This window comes from Lithobates pipiens, unplaced genomic scaffold (genome assembly GCF_037356315.1).
Source record: "Lithobates pipiens isolate NorthernLeopardFrog02 unplaced genomic scaffold, aLitPip1_a1.2 Scaffold_18, whole genome shotgun sequence".
In the NCBI taxonomy this organism is placed as follows: domain Eukaryota; kingdom Metazoa; phylum Chordata; class Amphibia; order Anura; family Ranidae; genus Lithobates; species Lithobates pipiens.
In genome coordinates this window covers 640,538,772-640,560,858 of record NW_027507758.1, presented here as the reverse complement: position 1 = coordinate 640,560,858, position 22,087 = coordinate 640,538,772, and the positions used below count along the sequence as shown (strand labels likewise).

At 49.4% G+C, this 22,087-nt stretch overlaps 1 protein-coding gene across 4 annotated transcripts; it reads left to right on the top strand.

Moving 5' to 3' along the window:
- The first annotated feature begins 210 nt into the window (after positions 1-210).
- Positions 211-18,423, top strand: LOC143989566 (uncharacterized). 4 transcript variants are annotated; one of them, XM_077489745.1, is made up of 8 exons: positions 211-286; positions 3,266-3,392; positions 3,481-3,604; positions 3,721-3,818; positions 3,908-4,135; positions 4,215-4,421; positions 4,545-4,686; positions 16,711-18,423. In XM_077489745.1, the coding sequence occupies exons 3-8, from the start codon at positions 3,520-3,522 to the stop codon at positions 18,123-18,125; spliced, it is 2,175 nt and encodes a 724-aa protein (XP_077345871.1). In that variant the 5' UTR covers positions 211-286; positions 3,266-3,392; positions 3,481-3,519; the 3' UTR covers positions 18,126-18,423. The 4 variants fall into 4 exon arrangements, with proteins under 4 accessions (XP_077345871.1, XP_077345872.1, XP_077345873.1 ...); XM_077489746.1 differs by lacking the exon at positions 3,266-3,392; XM_077489747.1 differs by lacking the exon at positions 3,908-4,135.
- The last annotated feature ends 3,664 nt before the right edge of the window (positions 18,424-22,087 follow it).

Genomic DNA, 22,087 nt, shown 5'->3' with positions numbered 1-22,087 from the left:
AGCAGTAATATATTTCTATCCCCCTTGGTGGGAGTGGAGATGATCCATCTATAAGGATATACAGTACATACACACAGCACAAGGCCGTGTTCACACTACATGTTTCTCAGGGCCGCAGTTGCTCTGACCTCCACAAGGTGGTGATCTCACTTTTACCCAGACAGGAAGTCTCTATGGAAGACAGGAAGTGATGTCAGATACAGACAGGAAGTGATGTCAGGTACAGGGGACATTCCATTTAGAAGGACGTAGAGAGGAGACGTTGCTGGATCTGGTGGCAGAGGAGGTAATATGTAGATTAACCCCGTCAGGGGGATCAGTTGATGATGAATATATCTTCCTTCCAAATCTGGCCATACATGGTTCAGTTTTATCGTTCATCTAGCGGCAAGAGAGGAAAAACTGGAGTGATTCCCCCATCCACACATTGGAGGGGGATGGGGGAATCCTCTCCGCTGCACTATTGTATTCTGACAATGGGGGGTGCTCCTCTGCTCTCAGAATACACATGTAGCACTGACCCCCGAAGGAGCTACTGTTTTTTTATTGGGCTTACCGTTACCTCACTTGCTCACTGTGTCCGTCTTAGGGGTCCCGTTGTAGAGTGGATTAAAGAATGTTATCTCCGACACTTAGTCCTTTTTCCAAAGATTTATTTTAAAGAAACATGAAGTTTTGCGATAGAGGGTTAAGGGGAGTTCAGGTACCTTGTAATTGCGGGTTAGAGGTATTTCCTTGATCCAGAGGACAAATGGCTTCCACAGGCTGGATCCAGCCACCACCGGATAGGCCTCTCTCAATGACCTAGCAGCCGGTGAGATGCTCCAACAAAGTCTCTGCCACAGACTTGTCAATTCAATGGAATCGTTGTGCAATCCTCTGCTACAGGAAAGCACAACCAGCAATTAAAGAGTTGTCACACATTACCAGTTTCTTTCAGCCGACCCAGCAATACAGTGTGATAGGTGACCCGGGATGCATCCTCCAACTGAGTCTCCAGGCTCTTCCAGAGATACCGGCCTTGTTGCTCGGTCCTCTCCTGATAAAAGTCCTCCCCTGGATTGTGCAGTTGCTTGGCTTCTCCCCGCAGGCAAAACAGCACAGGACCACCCCGCTGGATCGGTAGGCCCCTGGGCCCACCACTTCAGTTGCAAAGCCTCGGGCCAGCCATAAAAGGCAGCACACACCTCAGGCCAGAAGGGCCATGAGGTCAGGATAATGAACCCAAAAATATGGCGCCTGTACCTTAAGTACCCTTACCCAGAATTCACAGCAGGTGGACCACTCCCACTGGGCTATTTCTGAGTAAAAGTAGTACCCAATGCACTCAGCCTGTTGCATTTACAACACTTACCGGTGGTGACAGCGACACCCACAGCCAAGTGGAAACTAGCACAACCCAGCTGAACTGATACAGAAACCAGAACTTTTGCATAATTAGTCTGAGCCAAACTGTAGCTTCATACAAACTTAAATTTACAAAACAAGAGCGTCTGCTCATTAGGAGCAGGGCGCTACATACAGATGAGTGATGAAGCTATTGGGTGCAGCCGCTGATGGAGTGACTTTTATCCGGCAGTGACCACACATGGATGGAAATGTGACCGATCCCTGCTGAACCAGCTGAATTTCCATGTCTCTATGGTCACCATAAGTGACTTCCTCCCCTCCCCCTCATCTCCTTCATTATGTAAGTCATGCTGAGATCATCTCCCATTGGCTGAGCAATATTCTCATTTGTCTCTGAGCTCCTTCTTGCTATTCCTCGTCCTGCCTGTTGTTTCCTTGGATTGATTTTCTGTGTAGTGACCCCGGCTTCATCTCTTGGATGCGCTCGTCTGTTGCTTGTCCTGACCTTTATCCTGATTCCTGGATCTCCTCCTCATCTCTCCTCCATATCCTCTTACACAGCTTTTCTCCACACCTGCAGTGATCCTGGGGGGTGGAAACTTGGCACCAGCACTCAGCAAAATCCATCCCCACCATTAGGAGCTCTGGAGAAAATTGTCTGCTATTTACACTCCGTTCCTCCGCACGTCACCTGATCACATGAGAGCTTACTTTCACACATTCCTGACAGATTTCTGTATGGTAAAGGTCAAAGTTCACTCTTCAGTTCAGGAGAGGAAGGACACATCTAGGAATAATTATTTGGTTTGCATGGGAGCCTCATATAGAGGACCCCTCAAATCTCCCAATCCAATGTCCCTCCATCCAGAGTCTATATGTCCTATGACATCACACTGACCTCACAGCTCCTTGTCAGGTCACCTTGAGGCATGGTGACAGATGCACCCCATAGGGATCAGGAGTGCACCGCAAGGTTGTTGACCCTATGGCTGACTGCTGCAGACAGGGGACAGATCCCACTGGGGTTAGAGCGTAAGATTCCCTGGAAGCGCGGAGTTTAAGAGCCATCAGATTTTCACCAGTGACTCGAGTGGTGAGGATGGACTGGGCTGCAACTGGCTCCAGGTCGAGACCCCCAGGGTCCCCCAGCTCACACACAAAGCAGGCAACAGGAGGACAGGGATGGTGAGGGACAAAGCCAAGGTCGGGCCACAAGCAGACAGGAATAGTCAGGGATATGCCAAAAGGTCAGGATCACAGGCAGACAGGGATAGTCAAGGACACGCCAAAGTCGGTAAAGGAATAACAGCAGAGCACACGGCAGGTAACAGGAAGCTAACACACAAAGGGTGATCAGCAGGGCTGGCCTGCAGTGCACAGGTTAATATAGATGTTTCTGATAGGAGCTAGGGTGGAGCCATGCCAGAGGATGGATTACAAAAGCAGACAAGTGAGGATTGGGCTGGTCTCTAGATGAACACATGGGAACAGGTAAGCAGACAAACTATTGCATAACCATGACACTCCTCCTCCAAATGTCCCTCCATCCAGAGTCTATATGTCCTATGACATCACACTGATCTCACAGCTCCTCCTCCCAATGTCCCTCCATCCCAAATCTATTTCCTATGACATCACACTGACCTCACAGCTCCTCCTCCCAATGTCCCTCCCTCTGGCTTTTTTCTGATGCTTTTAGGATGTGGGCGGACCCTTGGCATCCTCACTAGCACTGTTGGTCCTGCATTGTATGTAATGACAACAGAATGCCTGCAACAAGCTTTAATCCTGCATAGTGTGGGGGTCCTGTGTGGGTAAATTATACCTCAGCCTGAGGTGTATCTTTAATAAAATGGAGACCTGAATGGTGAGGAGGATTCTGGGAATATCATTTGATTATAGTATTTGTGTTCAGATCTAGAGTTTTCCTCCTGTGAAGTCTGGAGATCATATGACATCACATTGCCTCCACCTCCCTCCCTGATAGAATAGAGAAATACAAAGTAGATTCTAGAAGTCACCAGAGAGATGATGGAGGAGAGGTGAGGAGGATTCTGGGAATTCTGGGACATTATCCAGTAACAGACAAGGGATGTGTCTGGATGGTGACTGTATCATTGTGTGTGTCAGGTTCCTATAAGGTGTCAGGATGTCACTGTCTATTTCTCCATGGAGGAGTGGGAGTATTTAGAAGGACACAAGGATCTCTACAAGGACGTCATGATGGACAATCAGCCGCCCCTCACATCACCGGGTAAGAGGAGACTTTATTGTAAAGGAGAGAGCAGTACGGAGGCTCCACCTAGATCCCCCATCATCTGATAAACACATAGAAACAATGTATTCAGTCAGTGTGTGTGTTTCCTACAGATGGATCCAGTAATGGGAACCCACCAGAGAGATGTCCCCGTCCTCTGTATTCCCGGGATTCCACACAGGAAGGTCACACCATCCCCCACCATCATCAGGTAGATGAGGAACAATCACTGATAGTATCATTAGGATCTGTACATTATCTGCATTGTTACCATTGATGTCATTTTTATTCTATATTCAGAGTGGAAACCTGAGAGATTCTAAAGTTGAAGTCAAAGAAGAGATAAAAGAGGAGGATGATGAGGATGGGGTGATGGAGGAGTCAGAGTCTCTAAAAGAGCACAAAGATCTGTACCAGGACACCATGGTGGAGTCATCCAGCTACAGAAACCCACCAGAGAGATGTCCCCGTCCTCTGTATTCGCGGGATTCCACACAGGAAGGTCACACCATCCCCCACCATCATCAGGTAGATGATTGACAATTATTGGTAGTTCTGATTTATACACAGCATGATTGTTACAATAAATTCTTTATTATATATTCAGAGTGGAAACCTCGGGGATGATAATATTGATGTTAAAGAAGAGTATAAAGAGGAGGATGAGGAGTATGGAGTGATGGAGGAGTTATCAGAAGGACACAAGGATATGATGGAGCCACCAAATACCAGGAACCCACCAGAGAGATGTCCCCATCCTCTGTATTCCCGGGATTCCACACAGGAAGATCACACCATCCCCCACTGTCACAAGGTTGGTGGGATGGAGATCATAAAACACAGACTCCTGGAGACAATGTGTAGATTTTTTATGTGATGTCACAATAATAAATCTTCTATCTTACAGATGATATTCTCTCTCATTTTCTTGGTTTAGAGTGGAGATCCAATCGATATAGAATTTGAGGTGAAAGCAGAAGAAGAAGAGAGGTATGTGAGGGATGATCAGCAGTCTATGGAGGAGGATGGAATAACGGGGACATTTATAGAGGAGGACACTCCTACAGAGATCAGCACAGGTGAGTCATTAACACTAAATACATTCCTCCACCCATACTGCTCACTGATTGGTCCAGAGTAGGGCGGGGGCTGGGTGATATCAGCCTGTAATCCCCTGGTCACTTTCCTGAGCTGTGTTCCCTGTCCTGTATTCCTGGATTTCTCTCCGATAATCTTCCTTCTCTGTGCTGCCGACACAATTTATGTATCTAGACTGGATTTATGGAGATTCTGGGGTTCAGCTGGCAGCAAAATGTTCATTTTTACCATAGATGTTACTAGATCTAGGCACCTGGGGTATGTGCTTTGGGTCTTCTGCCCCATACCCGGGTATGACAAGATCTCTGACAGAACATTCCCCCCAGGATTACTTGTTGTGTTGTCTGCTGGCTGTGCCGGGTGGAGGGATATGTCTGTATAGTCTCAGACCCAAGTCACTGAGTGCAGTCTCAGGAGATGGGAGGCAGCGGTGTGGGACCTCTGCAACTTGTCTCATGTAATCATTTCATCTTCCACTGATTACTGAATACCAATATTATGAGTCCTGACCCTTACACTGTATAATTTATATTCTACATGACATACTCCTGACCCCTGCACTATATACCCTATGTTGTACATTATATACTCATGACCCTTACACTATATAATTGATATTGTACATTACATACTCCTCACCCCTGCACTATATACCCTATGTTGTACATTATATACTGGCCAGGGTCAGTGTGGGGATTTTTGTCTACTTAGGCGAAGGTGCATTTTGGTGCACCCCCCCCCCCCAACCATCCTGTTACCTCCCTCCCCTCCACAATGCAAACCCCCACCCCCATATGACATACACTTTATTTGCCTGACATTACATCATCAATGTTGCCTTGCATTCATCCATGAATATAATGCAGTGTACATCACATCACGTTACATTCTTTCCCGGCCTTCATGGCTGGGGGAACTGTCAAAGTCCTTTCCAGGTCATAAACAAGAAGGGGAGGAGAGCGGACCTGTGTCTGTTCTTCTCCCTCCCTTCTTCCCGGCAGCACCCACTATGGGCAAGTGGAGCCCTGGATATATAGCAGGGGGGTGATCAGCAATTTGTAGTGGGACTGTGACATTGCGGCAGACAAATCAGATACCTAACTGAGACTTTTGACTTTTTTTTGGGGACCAGTGACACCAATACAGTGAACAGTGCTAAAAATATGCACTGCCACTGTACTAATAACACTGGCAGGGAGGAGTTTAACATCAGGGGCGATCAAAGGGTTAAATTAGTGCCTAGGAGATGCTTGATAACTGTGGTGTGGGGGGTGGACTGACTGGGTGAACACAGATCTGTGTCCCTGATTAGCAGGAACACTAGATAGATACCTGACAGAATGGCGATCTGCCTTGTTTACATTGGCAGACCACCGTCTTGTCTCTCTGGGGAAGAATCCCGGGTGGCCGGTGGACATCGCGTCCGCCAGACCCACTGACTGGCTCCCCCTGTGGTCACTCGGTGCAAGAGCCCCTGCTGGATATTGAACAGAATAATGTACAGGTATGGTGCTTCACGCAATAGAGCCAAACGGCCGCATTATATGCACTACGGCTGCTCGGCAAGTGGTTAAGTTATAACAAAAGGCAAAAAACATATTTCTCCAGTCATCTTCCAGGACGGCACACCTGAGAGATGACTGGTCCACCTGACAGGAAACACAATCAACAACAAGTTCTTTATTGTGTTTCCCACAAGTGGCAGCGAAACCAAGTTTCTTCATGTTTTATTCTTTAACTGGAAGGGTCTGGAAGGACCCTTTTCCTCTAAATCCTTCCCCAGGCTTCGAGCAGACAGGGGATCTGCAGTAGTCTCAAGTGAGGTCGGACGCTAGGAATTGCAGGCTCACAAGACAGGGGAGTTGTCTTGGTTAGCGCTGCCTCCCGTCTGTTTGCCCCTTAACTCTAAAGGGGGGACCTTTAGAGATGGGTCGGGGACCCTTTGTTCCTTTAAACCCTTTCCCCCCAGGCTAGGTCACTCAAGTAGGCAGGGAGCCTGCGATAGTCCCAGGGAGGTCATAGAAATTTGGGGACCTTTGGGGGGGGGGGTTCTTGCCTTGTTGCAGCAAGAGTTTTTACAGGCTGCATAGGCAGGGGAGTTGTCTTTTGTAGCGCTGCTCCCCGTTCGTACTGTTTTGCCCCTCCTTTACCTTAGGGCACTGCTGGCATCCCGGGTAGCGTTGGTGGAGATCGGTGAGTTTCCTCTCCCTCCCCGGTGCAGCGGTGGCTGGATACGAGCGGCATGCTTTCCAGCGTCACTGCGCATGCCCGGAAGTCCGTGGCGCCGTCCGACGTCACTTCCGGGCGGCGGACTTCTTGAAAGATGGCGCCAACCACCGGGACAAGACGCTGTAGCTGGTGCAGTGGAAAGCACCCAGACAGCACGGACAGGGCTGGAGATGGATTGGCCGCAGATCCAGACCCTCGATCACAGCACTTCGGCAGCAAACAGGAGGGGACGCTCAGGACAGCACCCGGTCCAGTTTAGCAATCCTGCGGGGCAGCAAAGACGCCATGGACGTGGAAGGGGCATCTGAGCAGACAACCAGTGAGATGGCCACAGGGGGTGAGTGATCCACTGTATATGGTAGGAGCAGGGTACTCTGAGATAGATCCCCTTCTCCTTTAGGACGTATGTAGCTAACTGGGACTTTTTTATTGTCTCCAGGGACCTAAGATTCTGCCCAGGGGTCAGCCAGTAGGTCCCAGGGAAAGGCTACGTCTAAGTCCAGGCGCTGTGGATATTGTAACTCTAATGCCACGTACACACGATCAAACAATCCGGTGGAAAAGTCCGGCAAACTCAAGTCCACCAAACAATCCCCCCGTGTGTAGCCTCCGGCATACTTTTTTGACCCGAAAGTACGGCGGACTTAGAATGCCGTGTTGCACTCCAATCTTCCCGCCGGACTCGCATTTCGGCGGACAATCCGGCCGTGTGTATGCCAGTCCGCCGTACTTTTGAAATGAGCGGACTTTTCCCGCCCGGAGAAAAGTCCACTCATTTTGAGCGGGTCTCCAGGTAGGCAGGGCCCGCGAAGGAGACGTCGCTGGCCCCGCCGTCTGGTATGGACTTAAAGGGGAACCCCAACGCCGAAAAAAAATCGGCGTGGGGTCCCCCCCAAGTCCACAACAGACCCTTGTCCGAGCACGCTACCCGGCCGGCCAGGAAAGGGGGGGCGCTCGAGCGCCCCCCCTCCTGAGCCGTACCAGGCCACGTGCCCTCAACATGGGGGTGCCTTGGGGAAGGGGGGGCCGTGCGGCCCCCCACCCCAAAGCACCTTGTCCCCATGTTGATGAGGACAAGGGCCTCTTCCCGACAACCCTGGCCGTTGGTTGTCGGGGTCTGCGGGCGGGGGGCTTATCGGAATCCGGGAGCCCCCTTTAATAAGGGGGCCCCCGGATACCGGCCCCCCACCCTATGTGAATGAGTATGGGGTACAATGTACCCCTACCCATTCACCTGTAAAATAAAAGTACAAAAAAAACACAACACACGAGATAAAATACTTTATTGCACAGCTCCGGGGGTCTTCTCGTCGGACTCCTCCGCTATCTTCTTGTAGCTCTTTTACTAGCGGAGGAGCCCGGCATTCTTCTTCGTCGCCGCGGCCTCTTCTTCCGACTTCGGGGGTCTTGTCCCCCTCTTCGGTTCTTCTGCCGGGCCACCGCGCCTTCTTATAGCTCTTTTACAGGAGGTGGCCTGGTCTTCTGTCGCCGCCGCCTTCCGTTCTTCTTCTTCTTCTTCTCCAGGAGATGTTGACTCGACGATCTCTCCGGCCGCAATGCCAGGGAAGCGCTGCGCTGCCACTTATATAGGGACAAGGGGCGGTGTCACATGGGTTTATGTCACATGGGTTGATGTCACATGGCGACAGTCCCAGCATCCTCCGGGACTGTGACATCGTAAGGGGGCGGGGTCACCATGTGACACCAACCCATGTGACATCAACCCATGTGACACCGCCCCTTGTCCCTATATAAGTGGCAGCGCAGCGCTTCCCTGGCATTGCGGCCGGAGAGATCGTCGAGTCAACATCTCCTGGAGAAGAAGAAGAAGAATGGAAGGTGGCGGCGGTGACAGAAGACCGGGCCACCACCTGTAAAAGAGCTATAAGAAGGCGCGGTGGCCCGGCAGAAGAACCGAAGAGGGGGGACAAGACCGAAGTCGGAAGAAGAGGCCGGCGGCGAGGAAGAATGCCGGGCTCCTCCGCTAGTAAAATAGCTACAAGAAGATAGTGGAGGAGTCCGGCGAGAAGACCCCCGAAGACGGAAGACCCCCGGAGCTGTGCAATAAAGTATTTTATCTCGTGTGTTGTGTTTTTTTTGTACTTTTATTTTACAGGTGAATGGGTAGGGGTACATTGTACCCCATACTCATTCACATAGGGTGGGAGGCCGGTATCCGGGGGCCCCCTTATTAAAGGGGGCTCCCGGATTCCGATAAGCCCCCCCGCCCGCAGACCCCGACAACCAACGGCCAGGGTTGTCGGGAAGAGGCCCTTGTCCTCATCAACATGGGGACAAGGTGCTTTGGGGTGGGGGGGGGGGGCGCGCCCCCCCCCCTTCCCCAAGGCACCCCCCATGTTGAGGGCACGTGGCCTGGTACGGCTCAGGAGGGGGGGCGCTCGCTCGCCCCCCCTTTCCTGGCCGGCCGGGTAGCGTGCTTGAACAAGGGTCTGTTGTGGACTTGGGGGGTTCCCTTTAAGTCCATACCAGGCGGCGGGGCCAGCGACGTCTCCTTCGAGGGCCCCGCCTACCTGGAGACGCGCTCGAAATGAGCGGACTTTCCTCTGCGTGTGTGGGCGAGTCCGTTCATTTCAAAAGTACGGCGGACTTATTACGCCGTATTAGTCCGCTCAAAAAGTGCCGTGTGTGGGCAAGTAGCCCGTTCGGAAAGTCCGACGGACAGTCTGGCGGGAAGTCCGCCAGACTAAGTACGTCGGACATACCGCTACGTGTGTACGCGGCTTAAGCTTCCACAAGACCACAGCAAGCCCTTTTGCGAGAAGTGCATTTTTAAGCTTGCTGGCAAGGAGACCGCTCAGGTAGAGGAGTGTCGTGCCTTACAGTCAGAGATGTTACCCACCCTCCAGTCCTTCCGTACCACACTTGAGAAAAGTCGGGATGAGGGCCCCTCTGGGAGAGATACCCCTCTTTCACAGGAAGACTTATCCACGTCTTACACGGAAGGTTCCCAGGGCCAGGTCTCCTTTCTATCTGAGGTGGAGGAAGGTCAGGTCCCAGATTTCAGTACTGGGGAGGAGGTTTCAGACCAGGATAGCCAAGGGGAGGCTAAGCCCGGTGGTCTCTTCTTCTCGGCAGAGGACATGGAGGGCTTATTAAAAGCCATTTATGCCTCGGAGGATATACAAGTACCCTCTGCTCAGGTATCAGCCCAGGATAGGGTGTATAGAGGTCTAGGAAAGTTACAGGCCAGAACCTTTCCTGTTCACGAGTCCCTGAAGGACATAATCCTCAGGGAATGGAAAGAGCCTGAGCGTAAGCTTCTTAGGCTAAAGGTCTGGAAGAGAAGGTGTCTTTTTAAGGACGAGGAGGAAGAAAAGTTTTTTTAAGACTCATTTGGACGCAGCCCTAGCACAGGTGTCCAAAAGGTCTGATCTGCCCTTTGAGGATTCAGGAAGTATTCAGGACCAGATGGACAAGAAGTCTGAGATTTTACTCAGGAGGGCTTGGGAGGCAAATGCGGCGGCAATGGCTCCTGCCCTAGCCTTGGCCTGTGTAGCCAGAAATACAGACGCGTGGCTTGACAGATTAGTGGAACACGTCTCGCGTAGCAAAGAGGCTAAAGAAATTGTAGACTCGCTTGAGGTAATCAGCAGAGCAGTAGCATATGTGGCAGATGCAGCAGTGGAGACTGTCAGAACCACAGCCAAGTCAGCGACACTTCTAAACTCCGCTAGGAGGGCCCTATGGGTAAAGACCTGGGACGGGGACTTCACCTCTAAGTCTCGTCTGTGTGGGATTCCCTTTGAGGGCTCCCTGCTCTTTGGTTCAGGTTTGGATCAGGTCCTCTCCCGGTCCACAGAGAGGGGAAAGAAATTCCCGGTGAAGCCTAAAAAAGAAAAGGGCAAGAGATTTTTTTGTGGCCCCCAGTCAAAAGGTCAACATAAGGGGAAAAGTGACCAGAGGAAGAAGTGGGGTCTTGGAAAGGGAAAGTAAAAGAGTGCGATCCTTTTTTCCAGTTCCGGTTCTTCCCATAAGGAAGCCAAATGACGCCACTGTAAAGGTAGGCGCAAGGCTCTGCAGGTTCCTTTCCGAGTGGGAGAAGGTTACGCAGAGTCCATATATTTTAAGCCTCTAAAGAGAGGGGTACAGACTAGAGTTTCAGCTGTCCCCTCCACAGAATTTTAGTGTCACCTTTCTCCCCAGGGACCCTACCAAGGTGATGGGTCTGCTGGGAAGTATACGAGAGCTGGCAGAGCAAGACGTTATTGCCCCGGTGCCAGCCAGTCAGTTGGCCCAGGGCTTTTACTCTCACGTTTTCGTGGTTCCGAAGCCCTCAGGCAAGGTGGTTCCGAAGCCCTCGGGCAAGTTTCGGTTGATAATAAATTTAAGAGGACTCAACCGTTACTTATTACACAAAGAGTTCAGAATGGAAAGTATCTATTCTGTAAGGAAACATCTTCAGGCAGGAGTTTTTATTGTCACTCTGGACCTGAAAGACGCATATTTACATATACCCATTGCTCCAGAACACCAGAAATACCTACGCATGCAGCAGAAGGTAGAACACTGGCAATTCAGGGCACTCCCTTTTGGACTGGAGGCCAGTCCAAGGGTTTTCACAAAGGTAATGGCCGACGTGGTAGCGTACCTGCATCTCCAGGGAATAGGTTTGATACCCTACCTGGACGATTTACTGGTCTACAGTGTGGATCAGGCGCAGACTTTGAGAGACAGGGACACGGTGCTACGGACCCTGGAGACCTTGGGTTGGATGGTCAGCCGGGAAAAGTCCTTGCTGACTCCATCTCAGTCCAAGCTTTATCTGGGCTACCTGATAGACTCACAGGCACAGAGGGTGTTCTTACCAGCAGAAAAGGTAGCGAAAGTCCAGGGTGCAGTTATCACCCTCCTCGAAGGGGGGGGGGGGGAAGTCTCTCTGAGGTATATCATGAGACTGCTGGGTCTCATGACCTCTTGTATACCGGCAGTGACTTGGGCGCAGCTCCATTCTCGCCAGCTCTAAGCCTTCCTTCTTGCCTCTTGGGGAGGAAGAAAAGAAGCACTGGAGAAAAGAGTCTCTCTCACAGAAGAGGTCGGCCTCTCTCTATGGTGGTGGCTCGACTCTACGGTCGCCCCTGGTCCCAGATAGACCCGCTGGTCCTAACCACCGACGCCAGCGCCTGGGGTTGGGGGGCTCACTTGGGAGACCGGTATACCCAGGAGTCCTGGAACCGCAGCCAAGCCAGGGAATCCTCCAATTTCAGGGAACTTCTGGCAGTAGGCAAGGTGCTAAGCTTCTTTCAGAAGCAGCTTCAGGGCAGAGAGGTACAGGTCCTCTCGGACAACCTGGTCCCGGTTGCCTACCTGAACCACCAAGGGGGGACAAGGTCAGGCAGGCTGAGGAAGTTAGCGCAGCAGATCCTAGAAGAAGCAGAAGGGAGAATCCTTTCACTTTCAGCGGTACATATAAAAGGGTCGCTCAATCTTCAGGCAGATTTCCTAAGCAGACAACCCATCCTTCAGGGAGAATGGGGGTTGAACAAAGAGGTTTTTGCCCTGGTGTGCAGGCATTTCGGCAGGCCAGAAGTAGATTTATTCACTTTCCAGAGGAATGCGAAAGTCCGCATATTTTTCTCCCTCTACAAGGAACAGGGGGCAGAGGGGGTAGACGCCTTTGTACAGATGTGGGATTTCAGGCTGGCTTATGCCTTTCCCCCACTAGCAGTCATTCCCAGGGTTCTGCAGAAGTTGGCTCAGTCAAGGACAGACCTGGTGCTGATAGCACCCTGGTGGCCGAAGAGGGTTTGGTTCCCCACCATTCAGAACCGCTCAGTACCTCCCCCGCTGCGCCTACCGGTACAACGAGACCTGCTCATCCAAGGACCAGTCTTTCACCCCGACCCGGACCATCTCTCTCTGACAGCATGGCTCTTGAGAGGGAAATCCTCCGTGACAGGGGTTGCTCAGAGAGAGTGATAGATACTTTTCTCCTCAGTAGAAATGGAGTCACCAGGAGAATTTATGCAAAGGTCTGTAAAGTTTTCTCCCATTGGTTGCAGTCTAAGGAGGGGGCTCTCCAGATGATACCTACCATCCTAGATTTTTTTCAAGAGGGGGTGGACCAGGAATTGGCAGTTAGCACTCTCAAGGTCCAGGTGGCAGCCCTGTTGGTGTTTTTTGATAGGAGGCTAGGACAAGAACCCCTGATAAAAAGATTTCTGTTGGCCAGGGAAAGGATAGTTTCAGTCAGGTCAGTCAGTTGCCCTCCGTGAGACCTGTCCCTGGTGTTGGATGCCCTAACAAAAGGGCCCTTTGAGCCGGTGGCTCAAATTTCTATTAGATTATTATCATTTAAGTTTGCCTTCCTTCTGGCTATTACCACGGCCAGAAGGGTTGGTGATATACAGGCTCTTTCAATTAAAGAGCCGTTTTTGCGCATCTTAGAGGATAGGGTAATCCTCACTCAGGATCCCCTTTATTTGCCAAAGGTAGCTTCGGAGTTCCACAGAACACAGGAGATTATTCTCCCGTCCTTCTGCCTGAATCCTAAGAATAAGAAAGAGGAAAGGTTCCATCTCTTAGACGTCAGGCGCTGTCTCCTAGTTTACTTAGAGAGAGTAAGAGAATTTAGGAGATCCAGTCACTTACTAATCACCTTCTCAGGGAAGAGAAAGGGTCTGCAAGCTTCTAAGCCAACGATAGCGAGATGGATCAGACAGACCATAACTATAGCTTATGGGCAGGCAGGTGAGCCAGTACCAACCCACCTTAAGGCGCACTCAACCAGGTCCCTGGTGACCTCCTGGGCAGAAAGGGCAGGCGCCTCAATCGACCAGATCTGCAGGGCAGCAACATGGATGAGCCACAAGACATTTCTGAGGCACTACAGAGTGAAACTGTTGTCCCCTCAGGACTTGGCATTTTCCAGGAAGGTCCTACAAGCGGTTGTCCCGCCCTAAGGTAGGCCTGAACTTCTTGCTCATCATCTCAGGTGTGCCGTCCTGGAAGATGACTGGAGAAAATGACCAGTTACACTTACCGGTAACGGGTTTTCTAGGAAATCTTCCAGGATGGCAGGCCTACTTTCCTACCCTTGTTTTGTTGGTGTGGTATATTCACTCCTCAAAGAATGTTACCTCTGACACTGGTGTGGGGTTTTTCCTTTGCCATAACTAAGGGTCTGAGGGAGGGGTGGGAACTTTTAAACTTGTTGTTGATTGTGTTTCCTGTCAGGTGGACCAGTCATCTCGGGTGCGCCGTCCTGGAAAATTTCCTAGAAAACCCGTTACCGGTAAGTGTAACTGGTCATTTTCTCCAATCGCATGAAGGTCAGATTAATATAACCCAACACAGGGTTCTCCTTTATAGTGTAAGGGGGGACTCTGTGGACCCTGATGTAAAGGAGAACTCTGTGGACCCTGATGTAAAGGAGAATGCTGGGAAATATGATGTAAAGGAGAACTCTGTGGACCCTGGTGTAAAGGAGAACACTGAGGAATCTGATGTAAAAGAGAATGCTGAAGAATCTGATGTAAAGAAGAACTCTGTGGAATCTGATGTAAAGGAGAACGCTGTGGAATCTGATGTAAAGGAGAACTCGGTAGACCCTGATGTAAAGGAGAACTCTGAGGAATCTGATGTAAAGGAGAATGCTGTGGAATCTGATGTAAAGGAGAACGCTGTGGAATCTGATGTAAAGGAGAACTCTGGGGAATCTGATGTAAAGGAGAACTCTGGGGAATCTGATGTAAAGGAGAACTCTGTGGACCCTGATGTAAAGGAGAACACTGAGTAATCTGATGGCTGACTCTGGTGTAAAGGGAAACTGTGATCCTGATTTACTGCGCCCATGGGAGGTCAGAGTCTGCGTACATGGGAGGTTAGAGTCTGTGGACATGGCACATGGGAGGTCAGAGACTGTGGACATGTAAGGTCAGAGTCTGTGGACATGGCACATGGGAGGTCAGATTCTGCGGACATGTAAAGTCAGAGTCTGTGGAGATGGGAGGTCAGAGTCTGTGGACATGGCACCCAGGGAGGTCAGAGTCTTCGGACATGGCATCTGGGAGTCCACAGTCTTCGGACATGGCATCTGGGAGTCCAGAGTCTTCCGACATGGCACATGGGAGTCCAGAGTCTGTGGACATGGCACATGGGAGTCCAGAGTCTGTGGACATGGCACATGGGAGTCCAGAGTCTGTGGACATGGCACATGGGAGTCCAGAGTCTGTGGACATGGCACATGGGAGTCCAGAGTCTGTGGACATGGGAGTCCAGAGTCTGTGGACATGGGAGGTCAGAGACTGCAGACATGGGAGGTCAAAGACTATGCATATGTGAGGTCATAGACTGTGAACAGGGCACATGGGAGGTCAGAGTCTGCGGTCATGGGAGGTCAGAGTCTGCGGACATGGCACATGGGAGGTCAGAGACTGTGGACATGGCACATGGGAGGTCAGAGACTGCTGACATGGGAGGTCAGAGTCTGCGGACATGGCACATGGGAGGTCAGAGACTGTGGGCATGGGAGGTCTGAGACTGTGGACATGGCACATGGGAGGTCAGAGACTGTGGACATGGCAGGTTACAGATTGTTGCCATGGCACATGGGATGTCGGAAACTGTGCACATGGGAGGTCAGAGACTGGACATGGCACATGGGAGGTCAGAGACTGTGGGCATGGGAGATCAGAGACTGTGGACATGGCACATGGGAGGTCAGAGACTGTGGACATGGCACATGGGAGGCCAGAGACTGTGGACATGGCAGGTTAGAGATTGTTGGCATGGCACATGGGAGGTCAGAGTCTGTGGACATGGGAGGTCAGAGACTGTGGACATGGCACATGGGAGTTCAGAGACTGTGGACATGGGAGGTTTGAGACTGTGGACCTGGCACATGGGAGATTTGAGACTGTGGACATGGCACATGGGAGGCCAGAGACTGCAGACATGGGAGTTCAGAGACTGCAGACACTATATTCTCTATGTTGTACATTACATCATTCTGATACTATATAGTCCTATCTCTTGTATCTCATACAATATGTTGTACATTTCATAGTCCTGACTTCTTTTACACCCATTTTCTACCAGCTGGTCTGTGACGGATCTCGGATACCCCGTATGGGAACCTCCACCAGACCTGTGTCTCCTGTCCTCCAAACGCACCCACAGCCTGCAGACTCGCCATAACCAGCCCTTATCTCCTCAATCATGAGACAAGCCACACCGGGCTTGAGGGTTAAACATGCAGAGCATAAACTCTGTATTCAATACAAATTATACACCTTTAAACACAGTTAGGGAATCTCCCCTTAGCCTTTTCATAGAGGGGGAGGGGATAAGTAAGGAACCAATGGGAACTCAACACTTGTACAATGAAACAGAAACTAGAGTTGAAACACACAAAGAGATTATGATAAGCAGGCAGCCCCTCCTTACACATCCCCTCCTGAGATGTCTCCAGGCCATAACCCAACACAATTACACCACTAACAAGAGGGGGGATGGGATGCAGCTGATATCGGGACCTTCTTTACATTATCCCATTGCCATTTTGTCCCCAAGTCTCATAGCCCCGCGCTTTGGGCATGCCGCCATCTTGTATATGTCTTTATCAGCTAAAAGTACATTGTTTGTGGAATAAAAGTATATATATATATAGCCCAGCTGGGCCAATAGGTTTAGGTAGCCGGAAACTCCACAAGCACAGCCACAGATGCCACGTTCTCCCGGTTCTGATGAACTGGCGACCGCGGACACAAATGTCTGGAGGCTCATGTCTAGTAATAATCTTTTTATTTCTATTTTAGTAGATGGACGGGAGATGAGGAAAACCTCAGAGGATTGTCTCACTTTGTCTCCAGACTGTAAAGTAGAAGATGAGGACATCACACAGTATAGTCCAGGAGAAAACCCGACTACCTCAAATGTCCATCCGGCACCACACAGTGTAGATGGACCATCGTATTCCTCTTATCCTGAGGAACCTCAGACTGTGAGGGACAGGGCCGTCCTTCCAACAGAGAAGAGGCTTTCCTGTACTGAGTGCGGGAAGTGTTTCCGTTATAAATCCCAGCTCAATGTGCATAAAAGATCTCACACAGGAGAGAAGGCGTATTCCTGTCCTGAGTGCGGGAAATATTTCCCTTCTAAATCCCATATTATTGTGCATATAAGATCTCACACAGGGGAGAAGCCATATTCCTGTCCTGAGTGTGGGAAATGTTTTTCAGTGAAGTCTCATCTTTCCACACATCAGAGATCTCACACAGGAGAGAAGCCGTATTCCTGTCCTGAGTGCGGAAAATGTTTCTCAGAAAAGTCCATTCTTAACAGACATCAGAGATCTCACACTGGGGAGAAGCCGTATTCCTGTCCTGAGTGTGGGAAATGTTTTTCACTGAAGTCTCATCTTTACACACATCAGAGATCTCACACGGGGGAGAAGCCATATTTCTGTCCTGACTGCGGAAAATGTTTTTCAGATAAGTCCATTGTTAACAGACATCAGAGATCTCACACTGGGGAAAAGCCGTATTCCTGTCCTTTGTGCGGGAAATGTTTTTCAGATAAGTCCTATCTTTACATACATGAGAGATCTCACACGGGGGAGAAGCCATATTCCTGTCCTCAGTGCGGGAAATGTTTTTTACGGAAGGCCATTCTTAACCAACATCAGAGATCTCACATGGGGGAGAAGCCATATTCCTGTCCTGAGTGTGGGAAATGTTTTTCACAGAAGTCCAGTCTTTACACACATCAGAGATATCACACAGGAGAGAAGCCGTATTCCTGTTCTGAGTGTGGGAAATGTTTTTCAGTGAAGTCCAATCTTTCCTCACATCAGAGATCTCACACGGGGGAGAAGCCGTATTCCTGTCCTGAGTGTGGGAAATGTTTTTCAGAGAAGTCCAATCTTTACAGACATCAGAAATCTCACACGGGGGAGAAGCCGTATTCTTGTGCTGAGTGCGGGAAAGGTTTTTCAGATAAGTCCATTCTTAACAGACATCAGAGATCTCACACGGGGGAGAAGCCGTATTCCTGTTCTGAGTGCGGGAAATGTTTTTCAGTGAAGTCCCATCTTTCCACACATCAGAGATCTCACACGAGGGAGAAGCCGTATTCCTGTCCTGAGTGTGGGAAATGTTTTTCAGTGAAGTCCCATCTTTCCAGACATCAGAGATCTCACACAGGGGAGAAGTCGTATTCCTGTCCTGAGTGAGGGAATTGTTCCTCACTGAAGTCCAGTCTTCCTGTACATCAGGGATCCCACACAACCCTTGAGGTGTATTAGTGCCTTGAGTGTGGGAAATGTCTTCTATATGAATGTTGCTGGACATCACAGCTCTCATGTGGGGAAGAAGCACACCCTGATATACACCTCAGATATACTCCATGGCTGATCTTCATCATGGAAGAAACTGTTGATAAGGAGATCAGAGATCACCAAAGACATGGATGAAGTGTTGATCTACAGATCTACATTTTAAAAATAAAGTTTTATTTGTTTCTGTTATAAACTTTTGTTTTCTCCTTCACTGACGGGCACTGATGGGTTGGCACTGATATGCAGAATTGCTGGGCACTGATGAGCACTAACAGACGGAACTGATGGGAACTAATAGATGGCACTGATGGGCAGCACTGATGATAAGGTACTGACAAGTTTTATTGATGGGCAATGATTGGAACTGTTGTGGGCACTGATAGGTGTTTCTGATGGGGCACTGATTGACATGGTTCATCCACTGATCGGCTCTCACTGTAAGCATGAACTGAGGAAAGCCGTTTACCGGCACTTCCTGGTTTACGCTGTGATTGGTCACAGCTGATCATGTGGTAAGGCATCTCCATCAGAGGCTTACCACGGTCAGAGATGCGTTGTATCAGAGTGACACACAGCACCACTGATCGCCGTGCTGCGCGCCCCCACGGGAGTACACGGAGTACTGTGTTCTGTCAAGAACTGTCCGTCCATCGGATAGTGTCCATCCCGTACTGGGCAGGCACAGCGCTTGCGCAGTACGGAGGAGAAGGAGACTCCAAAAGTCTCCAAAGGCGAATGGCGCCTGCGCACTGAGTCCAGGTGCAAGCCCCACTATCCAAGTGGACATACGGTAGCACATAGTAACAGGGCCCCTCGCGGGCTCGCATTGCTCACCACGCTTCGGGCAGGGCCTCGTTTCGTTCGGCTATTTTTTATTCTAACTCTATGTCCACTTGGATGGTGGAGCTTGAACCTGGACTCACGGCGCAGGCGCCGTTCATCTTCGGAGACCTTCTGTGTCTTCTTGTCCTTACTGCGAAAGCGCAGTACAGGGCGGACACTATCCGACGGGGGCAGTATTCAACACATCACCGGCATATTATCCTGCTGGTCGTCAAATCACTCCTCTGTTTTATTTTGTAAACACGGGGAGCTATCTTGCAAATTCTTCTTTTCCTGAGTCCTTTTCGGTTCAGGAAGAGAAAAGAACACCACAATGTGAGTATAATCGCCACACGTTACACCCACACACGTGCTCGTCCCCACCCCCTTTCCTGACCGGCCGGGCTGCTTGCTCGGATAGGGGGTCTGATATGGACTTTGGGGGGACCCCCATGCCGTTCTTTTGGCATGGGGCTTCCCCTTTTAAGTCCATACCAGGTGACGGGGCTAGCGACGTGTCAATCTCACCGATGGAGGTGGCGACATTGACTTCCTTCGCTAGTTCCATCTACCTGGAGCCACGTTCAAAATGAATGGCCTTTTCTCCATGTGTGGGCAAGTCCATTCATTTCAAAAGTCCGGCGGACTAGCACACAGATGGGCTTATTTCCCGGCGGACAATTTTGAATCAAAACTTCTTTCTAAGTCTGCCGGACTTTTGGGGAAAAAAAAGTCAGCCGGACCCCACACACTGGCGGATTGTCTGGCGGACTCTGGATAGTCCAATCGTGTGTACGGGGCATATAGATCGCTGATCACCAACATTACTAGTATAGTGTCTGTATAGAATAAAAGACTGATAACCGACATTACTAGTATAGTGTCTGTATGGATCAATATCCTGATCATGAACAGAACTATATTAGTGTCCCCCCTTAGTATAGTGTCTGTATGAATCAATATCCTGATCATGAACAGAACTACATTGGTGCCCCCCCCTTAGTATAGTGTCTGTATGGATCAATATCCTGATCACGAATAGAACTATATTAGTGCCCCCCCTTAGTATAGTGTCTGTCTGTATGAATCAATATCCTGATCATGAACAGAACTACATTGGTGTCCCCCCTTAGTATAGTGTCTGTATGGATCAATATCGTGATCACGAATAGAACTATATTAGTGCCCCCCCTTAGTATAATGTCTGTATGAATCAATATCCTGATCATGAACAGAACTATATTAGTGTCCCCCCTTAGTATAGTGTCTGTATTTCAATATCCTGATCATGAACAGAACTATAATGCCCTGTACACATGATCGCACATTCCGACAACAAAATCCATGTTGGCTCCAACTTGTCTTGCATACACACGGTTACACAAATCTTTTTGGAAATCCCAAATGTCAAGAACGCAGTGACATACAACACGTACGACGGCACTAGAAAAGGGAAGTTCAATATCAAGTGCGCCACCCTTTGGGCTCCTTCTGCTAATCTCGCATTAGTAGAAGTTTGGTGAGTGACAATTTGCGCTTTTCAGCCTCGTGCTTTTCCGATCGCTGCTGCTCTTCAGTTTGTGCTTGTGGGTTTGTATCTGTTTGTCAGTGCTTGCCCACCTAAAGCGCAAGGCGAGGTCCGTATAAAAAATATGGAGTACTTGGCGGGTGGGGGGGGGGGCATTGATATGCCAGAAAATGTTTAATAAACATTTTAAAAATATTTTTTTATTTAAACTGAAATAATATTTCCTTTGATTTACTGATTGTGTTTCTTTTAGCTGTCTCCTAGGTTCTCCAATGGGCTTTTTTTTAACATTTTCTTCAATAGTGCAAATGTAATTTATTTGATACATGAGGGGACACTCTTCTTCAGCAAACTATTATTATGTTGTGGGGCTGCTACAAATTTACCTTGTTGAATGAATTTTGCAGAGTCACAAAAATGTCATGATTGTGGTAAATTATAAAGCACTGTGGGAGTTGTTTACTAAAGGAAAAGCACTTTACACTACAAGTGCACTTGAAACTGCACTGAAAGTGCACTTGTGGTGCAAAGTGGATTTGCCTTTAGTAAATAACCCCTATTTCAGTGTAAACACCAACTTAGTCCAAAAAAATGATATTGAGCATTGAAAGAAGAAGCCACACATTGCTGAGTAGAAAACTTTTTACTCTGTGCACATTCACATGTGCGTTCGAAAAGGGTTTTTTGAACAAACCAACATATTTTAGTAATAACATTTCTTGTTCATAAATCACGGGACACAGAACCTTCATTACTTAGTGGGTTAGATAGTCACCTGTGCTGATTGGACACTGGTTGACCCTAACTAAGGAGAGTTCCTGCTCTATATAACCCCTCCCTTATGGGGAGCACCTCCGTTTTTTGGCCAGTGTCTAAGGTGGTTGGTCACGTAAAACATGTGCAAAGAAGAGAGCTCTGCTTGATGATTCCTGCAGGAGTCTGGGAGCTATACAACCCAGATCCATATCTCGGGCCGATATTTGACACCCAAGAGGGTATGGTACATGGGCCTCGTGGTCGGAAGAAACAAGGTTTTGCCTGTAATGTCTCTCTTTGGAGAACTGGGCTCTGGGAGAACCAGACTTGGTGTACTATACAACAGTGGCATGAAAGTTTCTGGAGTCTTTTACAGGTCCAGGCAGTGGCGGCTGGTGAAGTTTTAGGATGGGGGGCCAGGCCCCTCCATTGCTTTTTGACACCTCCCACTTGGTGAAAATGGGCGTGGTTTCGGCGAAATAGTGGGCGTGACTCTAAGGCGGTGTGGTTAGCGTCTGAGATGAACGAGGGATGGAGGGAGAGGGATGGAGGGACAGCAGGCCCAGATTGTACACAACAATAGAAATATGTGTATTCTAGAAAGTTTACCAATCAGCAGATAAAGAAACACATGGTGTTGGCACTTCAATCATCCCGACACCATGGTTGTTATAGTGTCAGGATGATTAAAGCACATTATTTCTATTATTATATTGTAATATACAATTAAATCATTCAACTCACCATAATA